General features: G+C 55.4%; 1 protein-coding gene across 1 annotated transcript in view; it reads left to right on the top strand.

Annotated features, from left to right (window-relative positions):
• The window catches only part of LOC140895278 (uncharacterized), a 57,641-nt gene that overhangs the window by 7,921 nt on the left and 25,694 nt on the right, over positions 1-24,026 (top strand). The window contains exons 2-5 of the mRNA XM_078848049.1: positions 426-514; positions 8,908-9,034; positions 9,646-9,759; positions 10,114-11,818. Coding sequence (XP_078704175.1) covers positions 491-514; positions 8,908-9,034; positions 9,646-9,759; positions 10,114-11,818 — 1,970 coding nt within the window. The 5' untranslated portion in view covers positions 426-490. The remainder of the gene's footprint in view (positions 1-425; positions 515-8,907; positions 9,035-9,645; positions 9,760-10,113; positions 11,819-24,026) is intronic.

Genomic DNA, 24,026 nt, shown 5'->3' with positions numbered 1-24,026 from the left:
GCTCCCAGCCCTGCCCAGCCCCATTCCCTGCAACCCCCCGCCCCGGGGCAGTGACTGTCCTGGGGAGAAGGGGAGGGGCAGGGAGAGAAAAAGCTAGTTCGTGCCTCCGCCTGGTCCCCGCGCTACTGGGGGAATGTGCTGCCCTGGGGACAGTGTCAGGGGTGATACCCCAAAGTGGCTCCTTTGATTCTGCTCTTTTCTAGTATTTGGCTCAGAAGCTCTGTTCCGTGGAGGGTGTAAATGTGTCTCCTGGATTTAGTCCCAGTGGTAGGGGTCAGGTCTGTGTTGTAATGACGTCACTGAGGCTTCTCCCAGCATGGCAGAGTCTAGAGTGTCTGCAGGGAAAGAGCCTGGGGGGAATCGGGGTGTGAAATGGACTAACACTAATTCAGAAATCTCCCGAATTTCCCTTCTCGCCCTGACAGGCTGCAGAATAACGACCCCGTTTTGCTCCAGACCGTCCCATCTTTCTCGGGGCCGGGACAGGGAAATGGCTGTGGTGGATCCAGCTCAGGTAGGGATTTTGGGGGAGCTGCTGGGGAGGGTTGTTGTAGAGGGGGAGGGTCAGGAAACGCTCAGGGTGAGGTGGAGGAAAAAGGGTCTGGTAAACCTGCTGGGTCTTGCTCAGTCTAGGGCCTGATTTATTAACAGGCCCATGGTGGGTGGTGGGGGTGAACATTCCCCCATTTCTAAAACAAGAAACAAGCCCCTGGACAAGGCTGGGAAAACAGAGCAAAGTTCTGGAGCCTCAATCCCCTAGGCAGAGACTGCAGAGAAATACAAAGGGAGGGTGCTGGGATTCCTGTCCCTGTTCCCTGCATGGAGCTCTGCTTCCCACATTCAGCCTGTGGCTAGTAGGTAGGTGGTAAATGAGAAGACCCCGCACTCCTCCATCTCCCCTTCTCTTTGTTCCCTGCAGCCCCCTGGCCACTGGTAGGTGTCAGCCCTTCAAACCCCACAGCTGGGTTTTCTCCATGGCTACAACTCAAATCTGTCTTAGGGCTTGTCTGTACTGGCCCTTTACAACACTGAAACTTCCTCACTCAGAGGTGTGAACCCCCCCCCGCGAGCAATACAAGTTTCAGCGCTCTGAAAAGCCTAAGGGTTTGTCTACGCTTACATTTTGTAGCGCTCTACCTTGCTGGCTCAGGGGTGTGAAAAATCACCACCCCAAGCGCTCAGACTTGCTGCGCTCTAAAGCGCTGGTGTGGGCAGGCTTCAAGCGCTCGGAGCCATTCCCAGCGCTCCTGCATGACCACACTCGCACTTCGATCTTCGCCTTTTGGAGCAGGTGATCCGCAGACAATGGCTCTCCTCAGGGCAGTTTCCAAAAGCTGGGTGTTCGCAAAACCGGACCTGGGTCATTTGCATTAACTTCTCCCCAGGAAATCCACTTTACACTCACTGTCCCAAAAGCCCATATTTGGTTGGCACGTTTTCAACATCGTCTTTTGAACTTCCAAGTCTTGTACCGGTCGCATCTCCCTGCTAGCGAGGGTACATGCCGTCCTAGCCAACAACAACACATACACTGAATACAGTAAAGTTTTTCAAGGATATTGCAGGAAATTGCCACATCAATCACACTGGGAAATCCAGGGTCAGTTCCCCTCTCTGCCCCATAAGAAGGAATTTGAACAGACATTTCCCACCTCTCTAGAGAGTGCCCTAACCACTGGGTTATGGGATATTCTGATGTGAGTCTAACCAGTCTTTCATGTTGAAGCTGTTCCACTTTGTATAAATATTTGAATATAAGGAACGTGCCAAGAAGAGAGCACGAATGACTTGATAGTCCAGTGGTTAGGGAGAGTGCAAATAGTTCTTGGGGGTGATGATACAATAAAAAATAACAATAACAGACAGACACACCCAGGCCACACCCAGTGCAATCCAGCTCGCTAGGACTCAGGAGGCACCGGGCGGAGCAAGCCCGGTCCCAGCCCGGCAGCAGGCGTGAATTGCAGTCTCTGCACGGACTCTGGTGTGGTGCAACCCACGTTCCTTGCCAGCCCCCAAGGCCTCGCTTGCTGCCGCTCGGGCCCCCCGAGTCCTGGCTGTGGGCAGTGGAGGGACATTCCCGCTGCTCCCTCCCGAGACTCTCCCCGTGCAGAGATCCCAGCCCGGCCCCCCGTGACTGGGACCCTGAGCCCCGCCCCCTGGCTGTGCCCCATGTGGAGAGAAGGGGAGACCTCCCCCGGTGCAGCCTGTGCTGGGAGCGGGGGCCCCAGACTGCTCCCAGTGGGGCTGGCTGTGAATCTCTGCCTCGGGCAGAGGGAAGCTGCTGCAGGCCCCAGGGTTTGGAGGGAGTGGGAGTGGGGCAGCGATATGTAGGGAGTCAGAGGGGGGGTTGGAGTCAGAAGGGGGCTGTAGAGGGGCAGGGGGCTCTGAGCCAGGGGTGGGAGGGAATGGGGATGTGTGTGTGTGGGGAAACAGCGATGTGAAAGGGGGCAAGAGGGGGGCAAGGGGCAGGATGGAGGGGAACCATGGGAATGTGGGGCTGCTGAAGGGAGGCTGGGGGAACACACAGGTATTGGGGCAGGGGGAGAATTCTGAAGCTCAGGGGAGCAGAGCTGGACTAGAGGGAAACTCTGAGAGGGGGGATTAAGGAAAGGGGGGCTGTGGGGAGGCTGGAGGGAGAATATGGAGCAAGCGGAGACTGGCTGGAAAGGGCAGGGCCAGAGGGCAGGAGAGGGATGGGGAGAGATACAATGGCAGCTCCCCTAGCCCATGAGGTAGGGAACAATCTCATTATTTTGAGGGTCTGACTCCTGAATGTTAAATGTTGGAGGTTGATGGGACTGAACAGGGTCCTGCTCTGATTTCTGTGCAGGATTCTGTGTGAAACCAGAGTCACTGCTAGCAACAGCAGGCAAGGAGCCCAGTTGGGATTTAGGTTTGGTTCAGGTTTGGGTTCAGTTCCATTCAATATGTTCAGTTTCATTTCTGGTTCTAGCCACTCGAAACAAAAGTAAAAGTTCAGTTACTGGTTCAAATCTTGTTTCAATCTTGGTGGAGGTAAATTCAAAAAAGAGGACTGCAACTTAAAATGGAAACTGTTTTGGTTTTTGACTGTTTATTTTTTAACTTTACATGAATTGTCCTGTTGTTTTTGTGTTGTCAAATAACCACGATTATTTTTGAAGAACAATTTGTTTGAGCAACCTAATATAACATCTTTAAAGGTTTGCTTTGTCATGTTGGGCCTCTGCAGTGAAAGGACACATCTGAGGCCTGGAAATGTTCTTTCAACACACACTTGTGTTGCTGGAACTGCCAGTACAAGCTTTGCTAGTTGATACAGCTTAGGCATGCTGACGTTTTTCTGATGCTCCCAGTAGTTTGGCAGGTTTTCTTATTGAGATGTGGCTCAGATGCAAATGAATAGCAGATGGTAGCAGATGACAGAACGAGGAGTAATGGTCTCAAGTTGCAGTGGGGGAGGTTTAGATTGGATATTAGGAAAAACTTTTTCACTAAGAGGGTGGTGAAACACTGGAATGCGTTACCTAGGGAGGTGGTAGAATCTCCTTCCTTAGAGGTTTTTAAGGTCAGGCTTGACAAAGCCCTGGCTGGGATGATTTAACTGGGAATTGGTCCTGCTTTGAGCAGGGGGTTGGACTAGATGACCTTCTGGGGTCCCTTCCAACCCTGATATTCTATGATTCTATGAATCAGAAATTGGCCCAATCCTTTCCTGGGCTTTCCTTTGTCCAGATATCACTTTCTTTTTGGAGATTTGACAAGAGTTCAGAATTTCCCTTTCATTTTTCAATTTCAGACCTGTCTGACATTGATTCTATGACATCATTATTTCTGACTTCTGATTCAAGCATTTCCATCTTCATCCATGTTTTGGTGAAATTAAATTTTGCCTTGAGTTTGTCCTCTTCGGACAGTGGGAATGGCTCTCTAGGATCAGGGTATTTATATATGAGAGAAAAATGTCAGTTCCAACAGATTTCTTTCTAATTGTTTTCATTGACTGTAGTAAGAATTCAGGAAATGGAGAAGAGATTTTTGATATTTCCACTTGGCATTTTAACCATGCACCAGAAAGTTACCCATGGTCAGTCATTCATATGGAAAAAATTCTTTGTTGTCACTCTCAGGCGTCAGTGCAATTGTGACATGTTTGTGACAGGCTGGGTCAAAAAAAACCCCTTTGGGACTGCCACCTGATGTGATGAGACTACCTCTAAGCCCATTTTCCCTGGCAGCCTGGGACTGCACTACCCTGCCTTGTGCCAGACACGCCAGCCTGCTCCAGCACAGACCCAGGTCTGAACCACGTCCCCCACAAGCTGCAGACTTAACTGAAAAGAGCTTAAGAAGTGCTCCTGTTTCTAGCACCCAGACACCCAGTTCCCAATGGGATCCAAACAGCAAATAAATCCATTTTACTCTGTATAAAGCTTATACAGGGTAAACTCATAAATTGTTCGCCCTCTATAACACTGATAGAGAGAGAGGCACAGCTGTTTGCTCCCCCAGGAATTAATTACTTGCTCTGGGTCAATTAATAAGCAAAAAGTGATTTTATTAAATATAAAAAATAGGATTTAAGTGGCTCCAAGTATTAACAGACAGAACGAAGTAAATTACCAAGCAAAATAAAACAAAAACACGCAAGTCCAAGCCTAATACAGTAGGAAACTCAATGCAGGTAAATCTCACCCTCAGAGATGTTCCAGTAAGTTTCTTTAGCAGACTAGACTCCTTCCTAGTCTGGGTCCAGCAATCACTCTCACCCCTGTAGTTACTGTCCTTTGTTCCAGTTTCTTTCAGGTATTCTTTGGGGGTGGAGAGGCTATCTTTTGAGCCAGCTGAAGACAAAATGGAGGGGTTTCCAGGTCCTTTTATATTCTCTCTCTTGTGCAACATCACAGTCACAAGACGGGGTCTCTAGCCACCTGGGCAAGTCACGTGTCTCTGAATGATTAGGCTTTTGGCAGGCCAATGCCATTGTTTACGTGTTAGTATGAACCTTCCCAGGAAAGCTCAGATTTGGATTGGCGTCTCCCAAAGTCCATTGTTAGTTAAGTGCTCCCAATTACTTGAATAACCCCTTCACACTACGTTGACCAAATCTGCCTGATGTGCTTCCTACAGCAAACATTTTAAATACAAGCACAGAGTCAATGCTCGTAACTTCAGATATACAAATGATCCATGCATACGAATAGGAGGAATACATTCAGTAGATCAGAACCTTTGCAAATATAGGTTACATGGCGTATCTAGCATAAAACATATTCCAGTTATGTCACATGTACACTCATAAGCATATTTCCATAAAGTATTATGGGGTGCAACGTCCCAGTGTTCCTTCGCCTTCCATTCCGACCCTGTCAGGTGAAGCTCATGGCCTGAGGTGGTCAGGTCTTGGCAGAACTCCCGGAGCTCCAAGAGTTGCTCAGACCCCGGCCCGGGACTCTCTGCTGCAGCAGGGTTGGGTCAGCGGCATCAGCAGGAACACACGGTGCTGCAGGTAGACTGGCCTGCCCCCCAGGCAGAAAGTGGCTCTGGATGTGAGCCTGCTATAGCCAGGATGGGTGAAAAGAGAGAACAGCTCCGGGGAGAGGGAGGGGGGGCATGAAGGTGGGTATCAGACAGTGCCCCAAGCAGGGGCTGGGAGTTGGCCCTGCAGGCAGTTTCAGTGGGAGTTTGCAGCACGAACCCTGCCTCAAGTGGGGCAACTGGAGGGAGGAGCTGCCCCAGGGGCTGGTGATGGTGGGAGGAGGCCTGTTGAAGTGGGGAAGTTTGGGGAGCTGTTACCTCTACCCTTGCTCTTGACGAGTTATTGTGAACTTCACGGCCCAGGGAGCATCCAACCCCTTCTCTCCCCGGGGGGCATCTCAGAGATGGGTCATCTACCTTTGGGCCCCCCCTTCTGACTCCCATAGTGTGCAGGCAGCTCCCAAGTTTCCCCTCTCCCTCCCTGGTCTTGTGGGCTGGCCCCCTTCTCTTCTCACTGTCCTAGGGCAGGCCGTTCTGGGGTCATCACCAGCCCACTGGCTAGTCTGTTGTCCTCTCTTAAATGAAAATAAGATCGCTGTACATGGTTTTTTTAAAAATTTATTTATTTTAAAGATTGAGCTTAAAAAAGGCTGGTGTCAGAGTAGCAGCCATGTTAGTCTGTGTCCGCAAAAAGAAAAGGAGGACTTGTGGCACCTAAGAGACTAACAAATTTATTTGAGCATAAGCTTTCATGAGCTACAGCTCACTTCATCGGATGCATGCAGTGGAAAATACAGTGGGGAGATTTATATACACAGAGAACATGAAACAATGGGTGTTATCATATATACTGTAATGAGAGTGATCAAGTAAGGTGAGCTATTACTAGCAGGAGAGAAAAAAAAACCTTTTGTAGCGATAATCAAGATGGGCCATTTCCAGCAGTTGACAAGAACATCTGAGGAACAGTGGGGGGTGGGCGGGGAGGATAAACATGGGGAAATAGTTTTACTTTGTGTAATGACCCATCCACTCCCAGTTTCTATTCAAGCCTAAGTTAATTGTATCCAGTTTGCAAATTAATTCCAATTCAGCAGTCTCTCGTTGGAGTCTGTTTCTGAAGATTTTTTGTTGAAGAATTGTCACCTTTAGGTCTCTAATCGAGTGACCAGAGAGATTGAAGTGTTCTCCGACTGGTTTTTGAATGTTGTTATTCTTGACATCTGATTTGTGTCCATTTATTCTTTTGCGTAGAGACTGTCCAGTTTGGCCAATGTACATGGCAGAGGGGCATTGCTGGCACATGATGGCATATATCACATTGGTGGATGTGCAGGTGAACGAGCCTCTGATAGTGTGGCTGATGTGGTTAGGCCCTATGATGGTGTCTCCTGAATAGAGCCAGAAGAGTACCCAGAAGTCACCGACTACAGGACAGGCCCAACAAAGAAAATAACAGAACGCCACTAGCCGTTACGTTCAGCCCCCAACTAAAACCTCTCCAGCGCATCATCCAGGATCGACAACCTATCCTGAAGGATGACCCATCACTCTCACAGATCTTGGGAGACAGGCCTGTCCTTGCTTACACGCGCTATCTCAGAGTGAAGCAAATACTCACCAGCAACCACACAACAGAACCACTAACCCAGGAACCTATCCTTGCAACAAAGCCCGTTGCCAACTCTGTCCACATATCTATTCAGGGGACACCATCACAGGGCCTAATCACATCAGCCACACGATCAGAGGCTCGTTCACCGGCACATCAACCAATGTGATATATGCCATCATGTGCCAGCAAGGCCCTCTGCCATGTACATTGGTCAAACTGGACAGTCTCTACGTAAAAGAATAAATGGACACAAATCAGATGTCAAGAATTATAACATTCAAAAACCAGTCGGAGAACACTTCAATCTCTTTGGTCACTCGATTAGAGGCCTAAAAGTGACAATTCTTCAACACAAAAACTTCAAAAACAGACTCCAACGAGAGACTGCTGAATTGGAATTAATTTGCAAACTGGATACAATTAACTTAGGCTTGAATAAAGACTGGGAGTGGATGGGTCATTACACAAAGTAAAACTATTTCCCCATGTTTATCCCCCCCCCCCCCCCCCCACACACACACACACTGTTCCTCAGATGTTCTTGTCAACTGCTGGAAATGGCCCACCTTGATTATCACTACAAAAGGTCCTTGTGTCCCCCCCGTTCTCCTGCTGGTTATAGCTCACCTTAAGCGATCACTCTGGTTACAGTGTGTATGGTAACACCCATTGTTTCATGTTCTGTGTGTATATAAAATCTCCCCACTGTATTTTCCACTGCATGCATCCGATGAAGTGAGCTGTAGCTCACAAAAGCTCATGCTCAAATAAATTTGTTAGTCTCTAAGGTGCCACAAGTCCTCCTCGTTCTTTTTAAAAAAAGGCTGAATCTTTATTTTAATTGATGTCCCTCCCTCCCCCGTCTTTCCCTTCCCTTCCCCAGTCGGTTCAGTCAATAAAAGAAAATTATGGCTCGGGTTCGGTTCTGGTTCATGTATGAAACTCCGGTTTGATCTGGGTCTCCGGTTCCACTGTGGGTCCAGATGGGTGAATGAGATCAGCATCGGCCTGACTGTCCCTGGGGGCTGCGGGGGCAGCACAGGGGGACTCAGTCATTAGCTGCTCCCAGCAGAGGGTCTGGTCATTGCTCAGGCCGAGGAGGCCGGTGTCAGCCTCTCTCTGAGCTCAGGATACTGAAGCCCTGGAGCTCGCTGGGCCTCCTGGGGCAGATGCTGCGGCTGCCTCCGTTGTGATCTGGGAGGCCGGGCTGAGCAGTCGCTGCTCCCGCAGTGGGGTCTGTGCTGGGACAGACCATCACTAAACCTCCCTCTATGGCCAGACGACGGGGGACGTCCTCCTGGGGCTGGAACAAGCCCAGTAGGGCATCCCCAAACTCCCGGCATCAACTCCTGAGCCAGAGTCTGCAGGTGATGGGAAAGACCTCTGGGGTAAGGGCTAGGGAGGGGTAGGATGGTGACTCTGCATAAACGGCCCCTGCTCACCCAGTCTTTGCTGCTCCGTTGATTCTGCTCTTTTCTAGCATTTGGCTGGAGCCTGAACCCCCTGGGCAGAGACTGTGATGAAATACAAAGGGAAGGTGCTGAAGGTCCTGTCCCTGTTCCTTGCCCAGAGCTCTGCTTCCCACCTCCACCTGTGCCTAGTCGGTGGGTGGTAAATGAGAAGACCCTGCCCTCCTCTGTCTGCTGGGAGGGACAAGGAGCTCTCCCCTTCTCTCTGTTCCCTGCAGCCTCCTGGCTACTTTGATCAGGGTGGGGTGGGATTCTGCTCCTCTGGCCTCCCAGACCTGTCCTAGTGTTGTGTTTCTTCCCCCATGAATAGTGGGATTGTGCCAGGGGCAGCAGGCACTGAGTGGGGGGCACCTGTTGTTTCAGATGCTGGTGACCTTCGAGGAGGTGGCTGTGTATTTCACCGTGGGGCAGGGGGCTCTGCTGGACCCCTCTCAGAGAGCCCTCTACAGAGACGTCATGCAGGAGAACTATGAGACTGTGACCACGCTGGGTAAGGATTCCTGTCCCCTCAGCTATGTGAAGCCATGGGGCCTGGATTTCTGCCTCTGGTCAGGTTCTTCCCTGGTCACTTAGATTATAGGGGAGTGGGTCACGTAGCCCATAGGAGGGAGTATTCACCTCCAAACCCTGTCCAATGGGATAGGGGAGTCATGGACCTAATGGACATGCTAATTCATCCCCATCCCTTCAGCTATCATGGGGGCAGGAGCAGTGTATTATCCCCTCTGCATTAATTCTCGCTCAAACGCAGGATCTCTGTGTACCTCCCTTCATGGGATTAGCTCCATCTCTGGGGAGGGCTCTGGCCTCTCGGGGTTCAGACATAGGCAGGTGTTTAACACCGGAGCTGTATGGTGCCTCAGCAAGTCCCCCAGAGGACAAAGATCCTGAAAATTCCTAGTGAGGGTGTGATAACTCCTCCTCCACCAGACATCGGCCTCTCCCACGGGGACTCAGTGACCATGTTTCCATCTCTTCACATCCCGCAACCCCCCAGGAAAGCATGGGGTCATTTGAAACTTCAGATGTGCGCCCTTTGTGAAAAATACGCCACCAATCCTCAGTGCATTCTGCTCATGCCTGATTTCACTTTCTGAGCAGGACTCCCCTTTCCCAAACCTGACCTGATAGCCCAGCTGGAAGCAGGGGAAGAGCCATGGGTCCCAGATCTCCAGGTCTTCGAGGAAAGGAAGATCCCAAGAGGCACCCGCACAGGTGAGGAGTCAGTGACACTGACTCAGAAACTATATGGAAAAAGCTGAAAACCGCAAAAATCTTGTGTGAGCCCCCCTCAGTTCTGCCTCATCTCACCCAGGTCAGGCTCTGGTCGGCAGGTGTCATCTCATGGCAGGTATCGCTCATGGCTTCCCACCCAGCCTGTTCGCTGTCAGGAGTTTTCTCCCTGACTTCACTTCCCTGGGAGTGTTTGGATGGGATGTGGAGGCAGCATCCAATTTCTCAGTCTCCCCCACTGTTACTGTGTTGTGTTTTCCCTCTTTGCTACTCCCCTTTGTGTCCTTTCTGCCAGCCCAGGCACTGACTCGTGCCTGGATTCTCTCTCTCCCCCAGATGGTGACGAGACAAGTGAGAACGAGGAGGGGAATCCACAACAGGAAGGTCCTGAGCAAGTGGAGCTGCAGGGAAACTTTTTGAGAAGAGCAGATGGGAATTTTCCCCAGTGCTTGGAACAGAGAAAAGTCTGGAGTAATTGGGACAGGTCAGAGAGAAAGCTGGGAAACCATCCAAGAAAGCAAGTGCACGAATCCTTTGAATGTGAGGGAGGAGACAAGGATTCCAAAGAAACCACAGCCCCACAGTCAAATCCCAGGGAAAAGAAACCCTATAAATGCTTGGACTGTGGAAAAAGCTTCAGCTGGATCTCAAACCTTACTACCCATCGGAGACTGCACACGGGAGAGAAACCGTATAAATGCCTTGAGTGTGGGAAAAGCTTCAGTCAGTGCTCAGGCCTTATTAGCCATGGGAGAACCCACACGGGAGAGGGACCATACAAATGCCTTGAATGTGGGAAAAGTTTCAGTACATCATCAGTCCTTATTATACATCAGAGAACCCACACGGGAGAGAGACCATTTAAATGCCTGCACTGTGGGAAAACTTTCAGTCAGCGCTCACATCTTACAAGCCATGGGAGAATCCACACAGGAGACGGCCCACATAAATGCTTATACTGTGGGAAAAGTTTCAGCGGACCGTCAGCCCTTACTGCACATCAGAGGATCCACACAGGAGAGAAACCCTATAAGTGCTTGGAGTGTGGGAAAAGCTTCAGTCAGAGCTCAAGCCTTATTAGCCATAGGAGAATTCATACAGGAGAGAAACCCTATAAATGCCTTGCATGTGGGAAAGGTTTCAGTGTATCATCGGCCCTTATTGTGCATCAGAGAACTCACACGGGGGAGAAACCCTATAAATGCTTGGATTGTGGGAAAAGCTTCAGTCTGCACTCAAGACTGATAAACCATAGGAGAATCCACACAGGAGAGAGACCCTATACATGCCTGGACTGTGGGAAAAGTTTCAGCCAGCGTTCACATCTTAATAGCCATGGGAGAATCCACACAGGAGAGGGAACACATAAATGCTTGTACTGTGGGAAAAGTTTCAGCGGCCCATCAGCCCTTACTGCACATCAGAGGATCCACACAGGGGAGAAACCCTATAAATGCTTGTACTGTGAGAAAAGTTTCAGTCAACACTCAGGCCTTATTAGCCATGGCAGAATCCACACGGGAGAGGGACCATATAAATGCCTTGAGTGTGGGAAAAGTTGCAATGCACCATCAGCCCTCATTACACATCAGAGAACTCACACGGGAGAGAAACCCTATAAATGCTTATACTGTGAGAAAAGTTTCAGTCAGCGCTCACATCTTACTAGCCATGGGAGGATCCACACAGGAGAGGGACCACATAAATGTCTTGAGTGTGGGAAAAGTTGCAATGCACCGTCAGCCCTCATTACACATCAGAGAACTCACACGGGAGAGAAACCCTATAAATGCCTTGAGTGTGGGACAAGTTTCAGTGCACCATCAGCCCTCATTACACATCAGAGGACCCACACAGGGGAGAAACCCTATAAATGCTTGGACTGTGGGAAAAGCTTCAGTCAGAGCTCAAATCTTACTGCCCATCGGAGACTGCACACGGGAGAGAAACCCTGTAAATGCTTGGTCTGTGGGAAAAGCTTCAATGCACCATCCGCCCTTATTGTACATCAGAAAACCCACATAGGAGAGAAACCCCATAAATGCCTCCACTGTGAGGAAGGCTTCTGTCAGCACTCACACCTTATTCGACAATCCACACAAGAGAAAAACCCCATAAATGCTTAGATGATTGGAAAAGTTTCAGTCCCCGCTCATAACTTCATAAAAATTGAAGAATTCACATGGGACAGAATCTATAAATGCCTCAACTGTGGAAAAATTTTCATTTGAAGATCAAACCTTGCTTCACATCAGACAACCCACACAAGAGAGAGAACCCATAAATGCTTGGATTATGGGAAAAGCTTCAATAACTGCAAGAAGAGATTGTCTGAGCTCACACATTATTCCTCATCGCATAATTCACAGAAGAAGGAGCTTGAATGTGGGGGAAGCTTTATCTGGTGCTCACACGGCATCAAGCCTCAGTAAATCCACATAGAGAAGAGCCCTTTTATGTGTCCTTAGCATGGAAAATGCTTCTGTTGGAGGTAACACCACACTGAACATCAGAGACTCCTCCACACAGGAGAGAAATTCCCTCAGTGCCCTGACTAGAGCTGGCCATAGTAAAAACTCCATTTCCTAATTCCCACATGCATTGGTGGCATTTGGCTCCCAGGTATCTGTTAGAGGGCTTTTCCCTTCACCTGCCTCCCTGGTTCTTGTCTCACAGACAGAGAGCAGACCAGAAGGCCGAAGGGCAGACAATTCAATGTTTATTGGGGTTAGTTTCCAAGCAAGCATATTTTGCACCCTTCACACCAGTCAGGCTTATCCCTATACGCCGATAGAGCCTTTACCCCGCGTCCCCCCCTTTCCGGCCCTGACGCCGCAGAGCTTTGCCTGTGTCCCAATTCCCCATTCTCATTTTCCATTCCCTGTTCCCAGTCCCCCAGTTTCCCATTCCCCAATTACCATTCCCCTTCCCCTTCCTCCTTCTTAGCAGGCCCAAATAGATCTGCAGTGCACGCCCCTAGTCATATCCCTTACAACTTATGGTTGTGTTTTGTTCTCGAGGGTCATGAGTTGGGGTCTTCATGTCCCCTCTTTTGTACCCCATGGGAGGAGTGAGGTTGTTCTCCAGTTAGGGACAGGTATTTCTTTGGTCTTTTAGTCTTTTACCTCTCCCCCATCCCTCCTTTCCCCTCCTGACTTGTTGCTTGACCTTGCTTTGAGAGAAAGAGTTGAGGCAGTTGTCAGGTGTGTGCTCATATATTCCATTCCAGCTATGCCCAGTAACACTTTAGTTCCAGCTCTTCTCTCTTTTCACCCCATCTGCTTGTGGGCAAATGTAAAACATGGGGTCCTTGTCCTTTGTGTACACATATTAGTATAAAATGTAAGAGTATCAAAAAGTCAACCCCCAAATTCTGTCTCAGGCTGACGAACAGGCTTATATGCTAACTGTATCCATCTGCCCGTCTCTGGGGGCAGGTTCTGGCAGCAGCTGACCCTAAGCTGATCAGTGACCCTCTGGCTTTGCCTGGTCTAAGCTAGCCCCAGGCAGAGGAGGAGCAGCCCCGATCAGCCCTCCGACGGGTTGCCCTGCCGGTCTGGGTATGCCACCTGAGGTACTGGGGTTCCACTGAGCCTGCCCATTCAGCCAGGGCCCCTGCCCTGCCAAGCCAGGCTCTCCAGCCTGCTCTGTCACACTTACAGGAAGGGCCACATCCTGCGGCAGACAGACACAGACGCGGAGATTAGGTCTGCACCGTGAGACCCAGCTCAGGAAGTGCCCCGCACGCGTGTGCACGCCACTGTAGGAGTGCACTGTCCTCCCAGCATGGCACTTACCACGATGTTCTGTGCTCTCCATGCTTAGGAATCACACTCTGATTTCTTTGATCCTGACTCAGACTCCTTAGGGCTAGAGATGAAAGTGTCCCCGACCTGGAGGGGGAATTCAAATGAACCCCAAACCTCTGGCTGATCTTTCTGAGCTAAAATCCCCGCTTTCATCTATTGCAGAGGTCAGCAATCTTTGGCTCCTGGTCCGTCATAGTAAGCGCGGGCCGAGAGACATGCTGGCCGCGCTTCCTGCAGCCCCCACTGGCCGGGAACGGTGAACCGCAGCCACTGGGAGCTGCGAGCGGCTCTGCCAGTGGGCACTCAGGTAAACAAAGCGTCTCGCGGCCCGCCAGCGGCTTACCCTGGCAGGCTGGGAGCCAAAGGTTGCCAATCCCTCATCTATTGTTAAAGTAGCTTCTGGGCTTTGTAGATGTTCAGGTTTGGGGTCTGGGTTTTTTTATTGTTATTTTTGCATTAGGACGATGTTAAAACTTTTGTAAATGACCCAACAAAATAATGAGGAGGTGCTGAGTACAGCAGGTTTAGCCAGTTCAGAAGAAAATGAATAAACTGGGTTTCCTTCTTTGGGGAGTTTAGAGTTCTGTGGGATTTCACTTTATGAACCTGCAAGTATTTTGTAGTGCACCTTGTCGTGTTGGTTTCTGTCTCTTCCTGAAGGCCGTTTGGTCACATATCTGGATATTAGTTTACTTTGACAGGATGTAGCAGGTTTATTGAGGACTTTATGAGACAAAGGATCAATTGCCAGAAGAGTCCTTTCTTTGTTTTATTTTAACCATTCTTTCCCATTGTCATAAGATTTTTGTGTGTTTGAACAATGAAAAGTCTCAATATCTGTCAGCAGGAACACTGAGGGTGAGTGCTAGATTCACACTCCGAGAGGCCGAGACCAAGCGGGACATGGATTTACTGCCTGATCCCTGCAGAGATGTGAGATGCACCGGGAGAGGGCAGGGAAACAGAGTTGGGAAACTGCAGATTTTTCTCTTGACATCCAGAGAGTGGAGGCTGAGGACTGTGAACTTGCTGCACCAATGCCAGAGAGAGACAGGAACTGCCCTGTGAGTGCTGGGTGAGGCCATCCCTCAAATCTAAAGGCTACAAATGATGCCCCGAGATGAATGATCGGGGAGGGGGCAGCATCTCCTGAGACAAGAAAGAAGCTGGGGAAACCAACAGGCCTGGGCCCATGTTGAAGCCAGATTGACCCCCATCATTGAGGCCAGAGGTAGATGAGGAGCCTGACAGCCCAGCTCATCGCCCCTCCCCATCTACCAGTGTGGGGATGACAGCAGCTCTCTCTGCCCCCCATAAACCCCACACTGCATCCGTCTAACCTCTGCTTCATGGATTCCCTGCCCTCGGAGTGTTTGCTTTGTGACTGGTCCCAGCATCTCTCCTGGATTCTCTGCCCTTTTCCACCAGTCGGTAAATGTTGCTCTGTTGCGGGTGCGTGGGGGATTTGGGCGCAGCCGTGTGCTGGGCTGGGATGCAAAGTCCCGTGCTGAGCTGGGCTGGGGGACAGGAGTCTGTTTCTCCTCGGTCATAATAAACTAGAATTTAGTTTCTCACAGTGTGTCCTTGTTTTCCATTAACTACCCACCGGATTCGGAGGGGAGGTTACCAGGAAATGCAGAGCGAGCCTGGTCTGCTACGGAAATGCACAGTGAGGTCACTCATACAGTCTCAGCTCTGCCTTGTCATAGACTCAGTTACAGGCTGTATACTGACAGATTTCTATACGGAGAATATGGCTACAGTGGTTCTGCTCTGAGCTGGTTTCATCCCCAAACCCCGGCTCGCACAGCCTTCCCACTGGCCATTCTAGCTCAGACCCGTTTAAAGCACTGGGGCTATGGGCAGTGGTACAATTAAGCATGTGATTAAGGTTTGGCAGGACGGGGAGGTTAGATGTGTGGGTTTGGGAGAATGCATCCGATGAAGGGAGCTGTAGCTCACGAAAGCTCATGCTCAAATAAATTTGTTAGTCTCTAAGGTGCCACAAGTCCTCCTTTTCTTTCTCCCTGTTGAAACTCGGCCTGGTCCTCAAAGCAAAACTTTCCTCAAATTCCTTCTTGTCTGGTTTCAAAATAATTTTGTCTCAGTTAATACCATGATAATTTGTAACACAGCAGCAGCTAGAGGCTCTACAGAAGACTAAGGCTGTGTTGTGCTAGGTGCTGTATCTACACATCATGAGAGACAGCTCCTAAGGGAAAGAGCTTAGAGTCTAAATACGCAGAACAGCCAACGCAAGGATTTTGCAAGTGTCAGGAGCGACCCTGAAATCTAACGGGCTACGAGTGACGCCCCAGGGGGAATGATGAGGGGAGGGGGCAGCATCTCCCGGTGGCTGAGAGACCGAGGCTCTGCCCTTGAAGCAGGAATTCAACTTCTGTTATGTATGAAACACAGATTGTTCTTCCCCAGAATTACAGCTCTTACCCCTAGAGCACGGAACACATTTTCTGAGAAAAGTCAATCTCTTTCTGGCTTATCAATAATCATTAACGATGGGTCTGATCAGACATTCTGCACTGACTGTCAGACCCTGCCATGGAGTGATACCCTTTAAAGCCCCGTATGGTTCTGATTAAGGTATTTGAGTGCTTGGGGACCCAGATTATATTAAACTGATGTTTAAATCCCATTAGATTTTCAGTAAGTCTTTCAAAAGTATTGTTTAAAAAATGACTTTGGGTTAGATTTTTAAGGTATTAGGCACCTGAGGGTGCAGATAGGGGTTGGCAAAGCAGGTTAGGCGTTAGGGGCTAGATGCACAAAAAGATTTAGATGCCCAGCTGCTAATTTCACTTTAGATACCTGAATCTGACTCGTAGATGCCAACAATCCTAAAACACACACACTTAACTGTTGCCTAACTCTGCTCGGGAGTGGAGAGGGCAGGAGTTTGGGGGAAGGGGTGGCGGGGGGTGGAGTGGAGCAGGGGCAGAAAGAGGTGGAACAGGGCCTTGCAGGAAGTGGTGGAATGGGGGCGGGGAAGGAGGAGAATGGGGGGCAGGGGTGGAGCAGGAAGAGGAGGGGTGGGGTGGGCCCTGGGGCGGGGTAAATTGTCTCTTCCCCCAGGCCCCGCCCTCTTCACTCCGCCTCTTCACTCCCCAACTCCCACCAGCGCTCTGCCTCTTCCACCGGACCCCGGCCTCACTCCGCTTCTTCCCACCTCCGCTCCGCCTCTTCCCCCAGGCCCCACCCTGACTCCGCCTCTTCCCACCTCCGCTCCGCCTCTTCCCCCAGGCCCCGCCCTGACTCCGCCTCTTCCCACCTCCGCTCCGCCTCTTCCACCGGACCCCGGCCTCACTCCGCTTCTTCCCACCTCCGCTCCGCCTCTTCCCCCAGGCCCCACCCTGACTCCGCCTCTTCCCACCTCCGCTCCGCCTCTTCCCCCAGGCCCCGCCCTGACTCCGCCTCTTCCCACCTCCGCTCCGCCTCTTCCACCGGACCCCGGCCTCACTCCGCTTCTTCCCACCTCCGCTCCGCCTCTTCCCCCAGGCCCCGCCCTGACTCCGCCTCTTCCCACCAGCGCTCTGCCTCTTCCACCGGACCCCGGCCTCACTCCACCTCTTCCCACCTCCGCTCCGCCTCTTCCCCCAGGCCCCGCCCTGACTCCACCTCTTCCCACCTCCGCTCCGCCTCTTCCCCCAGGCCCCGCCCTGACTCCGCCTCTTCCCACCAGCGCTCTGCCTCTTCCACCGGACCCCGGCCTCACTCCGCTTCTTCCCACCTCCGCTCCGCCTCTTCCCCCAGGCCCCGCCCTGACTCCACCTCTTCCCACCTCCGCTCCGCCTCTTCCACCGGACCCCGGCCTCACTCCACCTCTTCCCACCTCCGCTCCGCCTCTTCCCCCAGGCCCCGCCCTGACTCCGCCTCTTCCCACCAGCGCTCTGCCTCTTCCACCGGACCCCGGCCTCACTCCACCTCTTCCCACCTCCGCTCCGCCTCTTCCCCCAGGCCCCGCCCTGACTCCACCTCTTCCCACCTCCGCTCCGCCTCTTCCACCGGACCCCGGCCTCACTCCGCTTCTTCCCACCTCCGCTCCGCCTCTTCCCCTAGGCCCCGCCCTGACTTCACCTCTTCCCACCTCTGCTCCGCCTCTTCCACCGGACCCCGCCCTGACTCCGCCTCTTCCCACCTCCGCTCTGCCTCTTCCACCGGACCCCGGCCTCACTCCGCCTCTTCCCACCTCCGCTCCGCCTCTTCCCCTGGGCCCCACCCTGACTCCGCCTCTTCCCACATCCGCTCCGCCTCTTCCCCCAGGCCCCGCCCTGACTCCGCCTCTTCCCACCTCCGCTCCGCCTCTTCCACCGGACCCCGGCCTCACTCCACCTCTTCCCACCTCCGCTCCGCCTCTTCCCCCAGGCCCCGCCCTGACTCCGCCTCTTCCCACCAGCGCTCTGCCTCTTCCACCGGACCCCGGCCTCACTCCGCTTCTTCCCACCTCCGCTCCGCCTCTTCCCCTAGGCCCCGCCCTGACTCCACCTCTTCCCACCTCCGCTCCGCCTCTTCCCCCAGGCCCCGCCCTGACTCCGCCTCTTCCCACCTCCGCTCCGCCTCTTCCACCGGACCCCGGCCTCACTCCGCTTCTTCCCACCTCCGCTCCGCCTCTTCCCCCAGGCCCCGCCCTGACTCCACCTCTTCCCACCTCTGCTCCGCCTCTTCCACCGGACCCCGCCCTGACTCCACCTCTTCCCACCTCCGCTCCGCCTCTTCCACCGTACCCCGGCCTCACTCCACCTCTTCCCACCTCCGCTCCGCCTCTTCCCCCAGGCCCCGCCCTGACTCCGCCTCTTCCCACTTCCGCTCTGCCTCTTCCACCGGACCCCGGCCTCACTCCACCTCTTCCCACCTCCGCTCCGCCTCTTCCCCCAGGCCCCGCCCTGACTCCACCTCTTCCCACCTCTGCTCCGCCTCTTCCACCGGACCCCGCCCTGACTCCACCTCTTCCCACCTCCGCTCCGCCTCTTCCACCGGACCCCGGCCTCACTCCGCTTCTTCCCACCTCCGCTCCGCCTCTTCCCCTAGGCCCCGCCCTGACTCCACCTCTTCCCACCTCCGCTCCGCCTCTTCCACCGGACCCCGGCCTCACTCCACCTCTTCCCACCTCCGCTCCGCCTCTTCCCCCAGGCCCCGCCCTGACTCCGCCTCTTCCCACTTCCGCTCTGCCTCTTCCACCGGACCCCGGCCTCACTCCACCTCTTCCCACCTCCGCTCCGCCTCTTCCCCCAGGCCCCGCCCTGACTCCACCTCTTCCCACCTCTGCTCCGCCTCTTCCACCGGACCCCGCCCTGACTCCACCTCTTCCCACCTCCGCTCCGCCTCTTCCACCGGACCCCGGCCTCACTCCGCTTCTTCCCACCTCCGCTCCGCCTCTTCCCCTAGGCCCTGCCCTGACTCCACCTCTTCCCACCTCTGCTCCGCCTCTTCCACCGGACCCCGCCCTGACTCCGCCTCTTCCCACCTCCGCTCCGCCTCTTCCACCGGACCCTGGCCTCACTCCGCCTCTTCCCACCTCCGCTCCGCCTCTTCCCCTAGGCCCCGCCCTGACTCCGCCTCTTCCCACCTCCGCTCTGCCTCTTCCACCGGACCCCGGCCTCACTCCTCTTCCCACCTCCGCTCCGCCTCTTCCCCTAGGCCCCGCCCTGACTCCACCTCTTCCCACCTCCGCTCCGCCTCTTCCACCGGACCCCGCCCTGACTCCGCCTCTTCCCACCTCCGGTCCGCCTCTTCCCCTAGGCCCCGCCCTGACTCCACCTCTTCCCACCTCCGCTCCGCCTCTTCCACCGGACCCCGCCCTGACTCCGCCTCTTCCCACCTCCGGTCTGCCTCTTCCCCTAGGCCCCGCCCTGACTCCGCCTCTTCCCACCTCCGCTCCGCCTCTTCCCCTAGGCCCCGCCCTGACTCCACCTCTTCCCACCTCCGCTCCGCCTCTTCCCCCAGGCCCCGCCCTGACTCCACCTCTTCCCACCTCCGCTCCGCCTCTTCCCCCAGGCCTCGCCCTGACTCCGCCTCTTCCCACCTCCGCTCCGCCTCTTCCCCTAGGCCCCGCCCTGACTCCGCCTCTGCCCTGACTCCACCTCCACTCCTTCCCCCAGGCCCCACCCTGACTCCACCTCTTCCCACCTCCGCTCCGCCTCTTCCCCCAGGCCCCGGCCTCACTCCACCTCTTCCCACCACCGCTCCGCCCTGACTCCAACTCCACTCCTTCCCCCAGGCCCCACCCTGACTCCACCTCTTCCCACCTCGCTCTGCCTCTTCCTCTAGGCCCCGCCCTGACTCTGCCTCTTCCCACCTCCGCTCCGCCTCTTCCCCTAGGCCCCGCCCTGACTCCACCTCTTCCCACCACCGCTCCGCCCTGACTCCAACTCCACTCCTTCCCCCAGGCCCCACCCTGACTCCACCTCTTCCCACCTCGCTCTGCCTCTTCCTCTAGGCCCCGCCCTGACTCTGCCTCTTCCCACCTCCACGCCGCCTCTCCCCCAGGCCTCTTCCTCACGCCCCCTCTTCCCACCTCCTCTCCGCCTCTTCCCCAGGCCCCACCCTGACTCCGCCTCTTCCCACCTCCGCTCCACCTCTTCCCCCAGGCCCTGCCCTGACTCCGCCTCTTCCCACTTCCGCTCCGCCTCTCCCCCCAGATGCTGCTCTCAGTCTGCATGGGCACTGCCAGCTGGACTGTGATATGGGGCAGCAGCTGCTCTCAGGCACCCCAGTTCCCCACCCAGGGCAGGTGGAGGCTCCTGGGCTCCCCACGACTGCCTGGGCTCCCCAAATTGCTTTTACCACAGTCCAGAACAGTGATCCCCACACTGTGGGGTGTCCCAGCCATACGGCTGTCCCCACTCCCAATGCAACCCCACTCCTGGCCCCTGACTGCAACCTCTGGACCCACCACAACCCCTGGCTCTTCCTCCTGGCTCTGGCCTTGGCTCCCAGGGTGGGGTGGAGACCAGGTAAGGGTTGGGGCCCCTGGCCTTGGGTGGCCATCCAATCTGTTTTGGCCTCGGGTCCCAACTTTTTTGACAAAACTGGACATTTGTTCCATTTGCTTTTGCCAACTGATTATCAGTTGCCAAGAGAAAACTTTATGAATACCCAGTTTTGCCAAAAAGGGATGGGGGGGCAGCAGGGGGCCTGGGTGGGGCTGAGGGAAGGAAGGGCAAGGGGGCTCAGCCAGCTCGACATGGAGGGCTGGGGGGAAAGAGAGAGGGGGCTCGGCCACCTGCACGGAGGTTTGGGGGGAAGGGAGACAGGGCTCAGCTGGCTCCGCACTGGGGTTTGGGGGGGGAAGGGTGGGGGGCTCGGCCGGCTCCTCGCGGGGGGCTGGGGGGGGAAGGGAGGGGGGCTCGGCCGGCTCCGCGCTGGGGTTTGGGGGTGAGGGGAGGAGGCTCGGCCGGCTCCCCGGTGAGGGGCGGAGGAGTTCACTCATTCTCTACGCAGGCTCCCGCACTCTTCCGGCCTGGCGTGGGACCTCAGAAGAAAGAGGGGGAGCAGGGCTGGGAGCAGCAGGGGGCGGGGCCAGAATGCCAGCCCTCCTGTGGGGCTGGGGCCCCGAGACACAGGGCCCTTCGGCCCGTGCAGTAATCCGCCCCGGGCAGGGGGGTGAAGGGGGATGCAGGGGCCAGGCTGGGATGGGGATGCGGGGCAGTGGGTCCACGGGAGGGCAGTGGGTGGCGGGTCTGAAGTGCTTGAGGAGGCGAAGCCTCCCCGAACTGGGCAAGTCACGCTGGACGGGGCGCACCTCCCTTCGGAGCCAGCCACCTTTGAAGGGTTGGAGTTGGGAGGGCCCCAGACAGGCGTGGCACCAGCACCTGGACCGTGGCCCCGCGCCAGACGGAGACCCTGCTCCCTCGCGGCTTCTGCCCCTGTGGCCCCGCCCTGACTGTGCCTTTTCCCCAAGGCCTTGCCGGCCACGGCTTGCTCCTCTCTGTCCTGTTCCCCATGGCCCTCACACCTCTCCTTGCTCTGAGAAGCCCCAGACTGCTTCCGGCCTCCAGCACCGGTGCCATGAAATCGGTCATGAAGACGGGACTATTGCAAGGCATTTTCAGCGCACGGCGAGCAGGCAGATGCGGTTTTCTGCTTTCCTGGCAAACGGGTTCCAGTGATTTGACAGCAGCGTCCCTGGTCAGCAGCAGCCGGCAGTCAGCGGGAACTGGGGGCAGCGAATCCCCCCCCCAAGTGTTTGTACTTGCTCAAGTCCCAGAACGGGCCAGGGGAGCGCTTGGCTCGGGCGGAGGGTGTGAGCAGCAGGAAACGTGGTGTTCTGGGGGTGGAGGAAAGGAGGGACTCAGTGAGCAGCAGACGGGGGGGGGGCCCAGGGAGGGGTGGAGGAAAGGAGGGACTCAGTGAGCAGCAGACGGGGGGGGCACAGGCAGGGGTGGAGAAAAGGAGGGACTCAGTGAGCAGCAGACGGGGGGGGCACAGGGAGGGGTGGAGGAAAGGAGGGACTCAGTGAGCAGCAGACGGGGGGGCACAGGGAGGGGGTGGAGGAAAGGAGGGACTCAGTGAGCAGCAGACGGGGGGGGCACAGGGAGGGGTGGAGGAAAGGAGGGACTCAGTGAGCAGCAGACGGGGGGGGCACAGGGAGGGGTGGAGGAAAGGAGGGACTCAGTGAGCAGCAGACGGGGGGGGCACAGGGAGGGGTGGAGGAAAGGAGGGACTCAGTGAGCAGCAGACAGGGGGGGCACAGGGAGGGGTGGAGGAAAGGAGGGACTCAGTGAGCAGCAGACGGGGGGGCACAGGGAGGGGGTGGAGGAAAGGAGGGACTCAGTGAGCAGCAGACGGGGGGGGCACAGGGAGGGGGTGGAGGAAAGGAGGGACTCAGTGAGCAGCAGACGGGGGGGGCACAGGGAGGGGTGGAGGAAAGGAGGGACTCAGTGAGCAGCAGACGGGGGGGCACAGGGAGGGGTGGAGGAAAGGAGGGACTCAGTGAGCAGCAGACGGGGGGGGCACAGGGAGGGGTGGAGGAAAGGAGGGACTCAGTGAGCAGCAGACGGGGGGGGGCACAGGGAGGGGTGGAGGAAAGGAGGGACTCAGTGAGCAGCAGACAGGGGGGGCACAGGGAGGGGTGGAGGAAAGGAGGGAGACAGGACTCAGAAAGCGCCAAAGCGGGCAGGGGAGTGGGGTGGAGGAACTCAGCAAGGAGCAGGTGGTGGGGGTCTCAGAGGGGTCTTGCGGTTCGGTGGCCTGCGAACGGTAGTGTCTCAAGGAAGGGGGTGGAGGGACGTGCGGGGTGGGTGGGCCTTGGGGGACGGGGCTCAGGAGGCTGGGGCCTTGGGCTGACCCAAGGGACGTGGTGGGGAGAGGGGAGTGGCGAGGAGGCCAAGCAGGGGCTGGGCAGAGCCGCGGTCAGGCCTCGGGGAGCTTCCGGCACTGCTCAGCCTCCCCAAAAGCCAGAGCGCCGTGACGCCACCCCAGCCGTGCGGGCAGTAGCACACCTTTGCCGAGACGCCACCTCTTACAAGCGACCACTTTTGCCAACTTCCATGAGTGGTCGCTCTGGGCACGTGTTACCCTAATTTCTTAAACGGTCAAGGGCTGGGGCCCCTCCTTTGGTGTTCTCTGGAGCCCCTTCCTCTGCTTTGCCTTCTCCACGCTTGGACACGTTCTTGCTTAGGGGAGAGCAGGGAATGGGGCTGTCCGAGCCATGCCTGGCGTGGCTGCCCGCTCCGGTCCCCAGCAGTGACCCGAGAGCCTCCAGCACCGGTGCCATGTTTACAGGGCTCAGTGCAGGGAGGGAGGCCCGGCCCAGCCTGCATCCCAACTTCAGGGAGACTCAGTGCAGCCAACTGCTCCAAAGAGATACGCTGCACCACTCGCTGGTGCCTGCTTGGTGCTCCCACTTGCCTATCACAGCTCCCCGGCCTCTGCTTGGCGTGCAAGGCAACTCCCCGCCTCTCCCTATTGCGCTTGAGCCATCCAAGTCAGAGCGGCTTCGTCCCAGGAAGGGTGTTTAAATGTGCATTTGCTAGTCGCTGACTGGCCCATGCAAAGAGCACCTGGGGCTGTAATTGGAGGCCGGACCAGGAGCTCCCCTCCTTGCTAGGCTGTGCCACAGGGGTGAGTCTTGCCACACTCTCAGAAACTCCCCAGCCCCTGTGTGGGGGATTGAAGTAGGTGGTACATACCAGCCCCATACCCACCGCCCGCAGCCATCGCTCTCTCCCCTCTGCCTTCAGAGCTGGGTGGCCGGAAAGCAGTGGCTGCTTTGACCTTTGTGTTTATAGGGGTGGCTATGGCCCCCACAAGCCCTCCCCCCCAGCACTGCTCCCTGGGTGTGTTCGTTCAGTGTGCTGCCCAGCTCTGCGCAGATAGCGGGTCCCGCAGACATCGACAGCACGACCCAGTGTCGCTAAGTGCTGAAGGCTGGAACGTCCTCTCCTTCCTGACGCTGCCAGGAACGGCTCAGTCGGTGGCGGGACT

The sequence above is a fragment of the Lepidochelys kempii genome, chromosome 11 (assembly GCF_965140285.1).
Source record: "Lepidochelys kempii isolate rLepKem1 chromosome 11, rLepKem1.hap1, whole genome shotgun sequence".
NCBI lineage: Eukaryota > Metazoa > Chordata > Testudines > Cheloniidae > Lepidochelys > Lepidochelys kempii.
Note: the sequence above shows the minus strand (reverse complement) of the source record. Positions and strands in the feature narration are given on the sequence as shown.